The sequence below is a fragment of the Oncorhynchus mykiss genome, chromosome 7 (genome assembly GCF_013265735.2).
Source record: "Oncorhynchus mykiss isolate Arlee chromosome 7, USDA_OmykA_1.1, whole genome shotgun sequence".
Classification (NCBI taxonomy): domain Eukaryota; kingdom Metazoa; phylum Chordata; class Actinopteri; order Salmoniformes; family Salmonidae; genus Oncorhynchus; species Oncorhynchus mykiss.
Genome location: NC_048571.1, coordinates 58,925,571 through 58,933,437, shown reverse-complemented (window position 1 = coordinate 58,933,437; position 7,867 = coordinate 58,925,571). Strand labels below are relative to the sequence as shown.

General features: G+C 40.5%; 1 protein-coding gene across 1 annotated transcript; it reads right to left on the bottom strand.

The window, feature by feature from the left end:
- Positions 1-996: 996 nt before the first annotated feature.
- Positions 997-7,498, bottom strand: LOC110528093 (guanine nucleotide-binding protein G(i) subunit alpha). The gene is made up of 8 exons (XM_021609900.2): positions 6,677-7,498; positions 6,298-6,340; positions 5,985-6,126; positions 5,484-5,641; positions 4,199-4,327; positions 3,843-3,972; positions 2,424-2,577; positions 997-2,143 (listed from the first exon to the last, which is right to left on the bottom strand). Exons 1-8 carry the CDS (start codon positions 6,792-6,794, stop codon positions 1,953-1,955), a joined length of 1,065 nt encoding a protein of 354 aa, XP_021465575.1. The 5' UTR covers positions 6,795-7,498; the 3' UTR covers positions 997-1,952.
- Positions 7,499-7,867: the final 369 nt, after the last annotated feature.

The window sequence follows — 7,867 nt, the reverse complement described above, 5'->3', positions numbered from 1 at the left end:
GTCCTGTGGGCGCGCTCTACCTCAATCTTCCTGTGGTCCATCTTCAGTTTGGGGCAGCAGGTAGCCTACTGGTTAGAGTGTTGGACTAGTAACCAAAAGGTTGCAAGATCAAATCCCTGAGCCGACAAGGGAAAAATCTGTTGCTCTGCCCCTGAACAATGCAGTTAACATAGGCCGTCATTGAAAATAAGAATTTGTTCTTAACTGACATTGCTAGTAAAATAAATAAAACATTTTCTGAGATAATTTCCCTCACTTTGTCCTCAGACTCAATTCAGGTCTCGTGGAGATTCTGCAATTCCATCCACAACCATGTTGTTTCACCTTGATTGCCCCTCGAGATCTCTCATTGTTATCATGGATTCAGACAGAACTGATGTCATCTTGCCGTTCTGTTTCAACTTGTCGAGCTGACACTGGGAGAACTGCAAACTGTTCTTCAGGTCCTGGACCTCTCTGGTCAGGTCGTCCATTCTTTTATTAGTAGAATCCACGAGTATTTGAACAAAACACTTGAAACTATTTTCTTGTTGTAACAACTGCTTATAGGTCTCTTTATGTTCATTTAAAAGGTTGTCGATGAAAACCTGCTCCAGAGTACTCAGGACCAGACTGGGGCAAAGTTTTACCTTCCAACAGGACAACGACCCTAAGCACACAGCCAAGACAAAACAGGAGTGGCTTCGGGACAAGTCTCTGAATGTCCTTGAGTGGCTCAGCCAGAGTCTGGACTTGAACATCTCTGGAGAGCACTGAAAATAGCTGTGCAGCAATGAATAAATTTGCAAAAAAAAAATCTAAGAACCTGTTTTGCTTTGTCATTGTGGTGTATTGTGTGTAGATTGAGGGGGAAGAACTATCAATTTTAGAACAAGGCTGTAACGTAATAAAATGTTGAAAAGTCAAGGGGTCTGAATAGTTTCTGAACCCACTGTATGAGAATCAACGGTATAACTTTTTTACAATCTTATAATTACTATTGAGTAACCAGACAAGTTTGGCCCACATTCAATTTAATCAAAGGAACATTCATGTTAAATGTCCAAATGGCAATGTGATTAACATAAAAAGGAGCATTTCAATGGCAAATACTTAGTTTCTAATAAGGCCACTAAGTGAAAGGCCATAATCTTTATACAAATAGGCCATAATCTTTATACAAATAGTTATATACAAAGATAATCCAAAGAAAATAGGCAACATAATCCAAGTCAAGGCAACCATTACAAAAGCTTATTCTTTAAAAGTGGTTTAAAACATCAAGTGATATCATCTGAAAATTAATCTCTTACAGTTTGTTTACAGCCAGTAAACTACATTAAGTGTTATGTAACGATCTGAATAGTGATGAATTAAAACAAGAATTCAGCATATTAACATTACCAAGAGATAATTAAAAATACTTAACACTAGTGGACAAGGCCGTGACCATTTATACTGTAAGAAAGACTTAGTTATAAAGACAGTTATAGAGAGTTATCAAAACTCAGCAAATGCATAATAGTTGATATCCTATTCAACATTTACAACGTAATTAATACCTTTTAACCCTTTAAAGTGAACGCTGAAAGCCTAAGTGCAGATGTTTGAAAGGTTTGACAGAAATTTGGCAATAACATTCAAAAATGAGAAATCCAACACTCACAACTTAAAAAGTAAGTCCATAGCCATGAATCCACAACAAAAGTATAGAAAAGCAAAAGCACATAAGTGGCCTATGTAATCTTGTCTTGAAATATCCAAGGATTCATCATACATTATGGCAACAGTATATGGTCTAACAACCCCCATGTACTCTGCAGCCTACTTCTGCAGTTCAAACAATGAACCTTTCCAATAGCCAATCATAGATGTGGACTGTCAAAGGCAATGAGCAATTCCCACTTGTAAATGCGCGAGAGGATTCCAACACACTCCCGCCCCTATGATGACAGGCAGATGTTGCAGGAGTCTCAGTACAAGCCAACCTCCTTCAGGCTGGCTTTGATAATGACATCAGTGACAGCGTCAAAGACAAACTGCACGTTCTTAGTGTCAGTAGCACAAGTGAAATGGGTGTAGATCTCCTTTGTATCCTTCCGCTTGTTCAAGTCTTCAAACTGACACTGAATGTAGGTTGACGCCTCTTTGTATGTGTTTGGACCTAGAGTAGTGGAAGAGAATGTATGTATTCAATCTCATTTATGCACTTATTCTCAAAGGACATGCAAAATAGGTTTAACTCAATACACCGCTTTGGGCAAACTAGTAATTTCCTATTATGGACAAACACTTGCTAAAGTTTAATTTCCTGCTTTGCCAAAGTGTGTCCCTGAGGCTCCTCCCATATTGCACAAGCTAATATTTCAAAATAGAGGTATTACTCATTACTCAGACATCTCAAACAAGAACCCACTATGTATAGCTGCTTTCCACTGATGTACCTGAGTACTCTGGGTAGCAGATAGTGAGCGGGCTCTTCTGGATCTTGTCCTCAAACAGATCCTTCTTGTTGAGAAAGAGGATGACTGAGGTGCCCGTGAACCACTTGTTGTTACAGATGGAGTCAAATAGCTTCATGCTCTCATGCATACGGTTCTATGGAGAGATGAGCAGTGTCAGGGTCTGTGTGTGGGTGAAACTGTTATGCAATCTCTTTCGATAAGACTTAATATACAGTACCAGTCAAAAGTTTGGACACACCTACTCATTCAAGGATTTTCTACATTGTAGAATAACAGTGAAGACATCAAAACACGAAATAACACATATGGAATCATGTAGTAACCAAAACAAAAATAGATTTTATATTTGAGATTCTTCTAAGTAGAAAAAGTAGAATCTTTGACAGCTTTGCACACTCTTTGCATTCTGTCAACCAGCTTCACCTGGAATGCTTTTCCAACAGTCTTGAAGGAGTTCCCACATATGCTGAGCACTTGTTGGCTGCTTTTCCTTCACTCTGCGGTCCAACTCATCCCAAATCATCTCAATTGGGTTGAGGTCGGGTAATTGTGGAGGCCAGGTCATCTGATGCCGCACTCCATCACTCTCCTTCTTGGTCAAATAGCCCTTACACAGCCTAGAGGTGTGTTTTGGGTCATTGACCTGTTGAAAATCAAATCGTCCCACTAAGCCCAAACCACATGGGATGGCGTATCGCTGCAGAATGCTGTGGTGGCCATGCTGGTTAAGTGTGCCTTGAATTCTAAATAAATCACAGACAGTGTCACCAGCAAAGCAACCCCACATCTTCACACCTCCTCCATGCTTCACGTGGTAACCACACATGCGAATATCATCGATTTACCTACTCTGCATCTTACAAAGGCACGGCGGTTGGAACCAAAAATCTCAAATTTGGACTCATCAGACCAAAGGACAGATTTCCACCTGTCTAATGTCCATTGCTCGTGTTTCTTGGCCCAAGCAAGTCTTCTTCTTATTGATGTCCTTTAGTTGTGTTTCTTTGCAGCAATTCAACCACTAAGGCCTGATTCACAGTCTCCTCTGAACAGTTGATGTTGAAATGTGTCTGTTACTTGAACTCTGTGAAGAACTTATTTGGGCTGCAATCTGAGGTGCAGTTTAACTGTAGTGAACTTATCCTCTGCAGCAGAGATAACTCTGGGTCTTCCTTGCAAAGCAACTTCTAAACACTTTCGGTTACTACATGATTCCATGTGTTATTTCATAGTTTTGATGATGTCTTCACTTGTTCTACAATGTAGAAAATAGTAAAAATAAATAAAATCCTGGAATTAGGTGTTCAAACTTTTGAGTGGTACTGTACATTTTATACTGCACAACCTTGTAAATACCACATGACTATAGATCTAGAGTTGATGCCCTGTCCCACTCACCATCTCCTCATCCTCAGCCAGCACCAGGTCATAGTCACTCAGCGCCACACAGAAGATGATGGCTGTGACTCCCTCAAAGCAGTGGATCCACTTCTTCCTCTCTGACCTCTGACCCCCCACATCAAACATCCTGCAGCCAGGACGAGTCAGACAGAGACATGAGGAAGTGAGAAAAATAGGACATTAAAAAAAAGGGTATGAAAGGCAGTGAAACATTCATACAGTATGATGTGGTCACTACGGTGATGTACAAATAGCTTTGGGCTTTTCTACATTACATCATTATCTTCAGGGACAAAGTGCCTCAGTGATTATTAGTGTCAGTGCACAGAGTGCTGTGTTAACAGGTTACTGACTTGAAGTAGAGGTCCTTGAATGTGAAGTGTGTCTCCACGATGCCGGTGGTCTTGACTCTTGTCCGCAAAACATCCTGCTGCGTGGGCACATAGTTCTGCTGGGATATCCTGTCCAAATCATTCAGGTAACTGAGGAGAAAGCAGACTGACTTAATGTAAAAAGTTAATTAAAAACACTACTACTTGCCAATTGTTGGATACAGTTTCAAATTGGTGAGCCAAGACATGCAAATGGGAAGTTCTGATTTTGAATCAACTATGGATTCGAACAACAATGCAAGTGAACAAATAAAGCCAATATGGAGGAATATAAAATAAACAAAGAAATGATTCCTAAAACAACTCAGAGAGCTTGTAATCATATAGTCTGTCTCGTTTGCCTCGAGTCCTGAAATCTCCCGTTTTTCCTAAATAAACTAAGTGACGGCAACTAGGGCCGGGACCATACCAGTATTGTGATACTCGTTAGTATCATGGCAAGGAAACAAAACACTAAGCGGATTTATGTTGGAAACAAACATTTATTTATTTTCCAAGCAATAGCACAAAATATTTAGTATACAGTAGGTTTTTAAAGGACCAAAGAGTTGTCTGCTTCCGGTTTTCATTTTTGCCATGGAAAGAATATTGCGATAATGGTATTGTCCCGGCACTAACGGCAACCTGTTTCTGCCTTTAGGGCCGGAACTTCCCGTTTCTATTGTTTCAGCAGTGTGATGCAACAGCAGCAGTCTATCACAGGGTTCCTCCTTTCATGTCCTCACTGGTATCAGAGGAGTCAGACATGTCTCAAACTAGGAGTCAGTTTCAGGGAAATCATTCGTACCTAGCCAACTTATCTAGCAACAGGGGACTTTTTCCTGGTCCATGATAAAAAAAATAAGAATTAAACATGTTTCATAACATTAATCCTCTTCTTTTACTGTTACACTTGGCCTATGGCCTGACCCATTGTGACTAACACCCCCTCCCTCCTTCAGGCTATGCGCAAACCCTACACCTCAACCTGAGCACTTCCATTCTGCCACCTCTGGTCTCTTGGCCCTCCAACCGCTACAGGGGTCAGCTCCAGTTCAGCCCAGTCCAAGCGCTTCTGTCCTGGCAACAGCTTCCCACTGAAGTTCAGACAGTCCCTGCACATCTTCCGAAAACATTTGAAACTACCTCTTCAAAGAGGATGGCCAAGTGTGCAAGACGATATCCCTCCTATCATTCACTATGGTTCTCTGGTCATTATAATACTTGATTCACGCAGTTTTACTGCAGATATTTGTAATGCTCTTACTATGAGGCTGAGTCGTTGAGCTGGTACTCTCTGGACCTGCCAAAGCAGATCTGGACCCCTCCATCCTGCCATAACCTCTTGATGACCCCAGCCAGTTCAGGGGTCATGACCCCTTCCTCTGCTGAGCTGGCCAAGGTAAAGAGCTGGCGGGCATCATCCTGGAGCCAAGCAAACAGTTACCAAAAAGAAACTACTTCTGACAGCTCTCATCCTTGTGGGAACAGTATGACAACAGAAAAATTTCACTCAAATCAACATGTTAGGTACAGAATCAGCTTTCAAGTTTACTTCACATGCTGACCATCCATGTTGGAATGGAATGTCTCTGCAGCCGGTGGATCATTCTGTACACTGTTCTTGTAAAGTTCATACTTCCTTGTAGTCATAACAAAGAGAAACAAAACTTACTGTGGTATTTTACAAATGGGGAAAAAGCAGTAGTAAACTACATACACTGTTCTAAAACCACTGGAATGTAAGAGAATCTTCAAGCTGACTCACTGATCTTGCTGTGTCCCCAAAGTCAATGGCGAGCCTGCCCATGGCTCTGATGATGGCAATGATGGACTGGATGGTGTTGCTGTAAACCACAACCCTGTACTGGCTACACTCCTCCTGTGTGTAGCCATCCTCATGGATGATTCTGGGTGCAGAAAGAGAAGGTTATCACGCACATCTTACTGGTGCTTGTGGTCAACATCTAATCTAGATAACATCTCAATGGCTTCTAAATGATTAATCCCTTCATAAGTGTTCCTAATCAGTAAAAAGCTGTTTTTGGGGTGTGCACAAAACTGTTGAAATATGTACTCACTTCATCTGCTTTACAACGGTGCTCTTCCCAGACTCCCCAGCACCTTGAAGTGAAAAGTTTAGTGGTAAAGAGAGAAGCCAAAAGATCAGGTAGAAAGTTTAAACTCTTAGCTCCACTAATTGTGTAAAAATATAAAAACAATCACGCACAGTCAGTGCTCAGAACCAGTAGAATCCATCTGTTTAAGTTCTACACCCCCCCACCCTACTGCTTTGGGGCCTTTACACCTGGTCTGAGAATCTAGCGGAAACAATTAGGCTACACCATGAGCATGAAAGCTCAAATTAAAGTTGTCATGATCATTCAGTCATGAGACCTACATAAAAGTAATCAATTAGACTTCAGACCCTGCCAATGTCAGTCACATAGGAACACTCACCTAGAAGCAACAATTTGACTTCACTTGAAGCCTTTTCGCCAGATTCTCTCAGATTCCGATCAATGATTTTACTCCTCTCCATGGCAGCTTTATCTTCGGCACTTAGTGTGCAACCCATTTTGATCCCAGCAGGTAAATCCTAAATACTATGATAATGTAAAGCTGGAAAGCTACCTGGCGTTTGACAAGTTATCCAAATGGAAAAAAAGTTCAGTAAAAAAGACGGAATGACATTCTAATTCTAACTACAAAGTTGTACTGTTGTGTCTGTCAAACGCTTGCCGCAGAATTCTGGTCCATGTTAACTACGACACGTTTCCAAACTACATTTGTGCGACGACGAGCATAATGGGGGCAAAAAAGGGAGAAAAAAAAGGGAGAAAAAAAAGGCGTTGGCCAGCAAGCTAGCTAGTACATGTTAGTTTTTACTATGCATATGTCATGTAACTTGCTAGGAAGACGAATACTTAACGTTTTAATAGAAGAGCATGACAATTCAACATTCATTCGAATAAACAAATGAAGTAGTAGTTACCAAATTAACTTAATGTTAGGTAGCTAGAAATTGTCCGTTTGGCTAAACAAAGTTAGTAGCTTTAAGTTCTTTCCGGGTTGGCTTGAAAAGTTTTTTTTTGCTGAATATCGTGAGTTAAAAGTTTACACACGAAAAAAATCTCAAACCCTAAACTGATTCAAAATACTCACACACGTTTAAATACTACTGGCTGTTCACTGCTCTTTTGTTAACAATTTAAATTGTCTGGCCCTACAATTATGCAAGCTTGCAGATGAGATGAGCAAACAAACGTTGACTCTCATCGTCATGTGACGCGAAAATCAAGCAAAATAATTGTTGGGTCTGATGGGAAATGAAGTCTAAATCTATCAGTAATTGATTACAGTGATTCTCAACCACGGGGCATAAGAGGACTAGGAGCTTTCAGGGTGTCTGAAAAAGCATAAAACGAACACATTGAAAATTACAGCAGCTAGACTAAAAGGTGGTCCCCAGATTGTTTGAGAGCGTTTCAAAGATTTTACTGAGTTACGGTTCATTTAAGGAAATCGGTCAATTTTTTAAAAATAATTAAGCCCTAATTTATGGATTTCACATTTTTATTTTATTTTATTTCACCTTTATTTAACCAGGTAGGCTAGTTGAGAACAAGTTCTCATTTGCAACTGCGACCT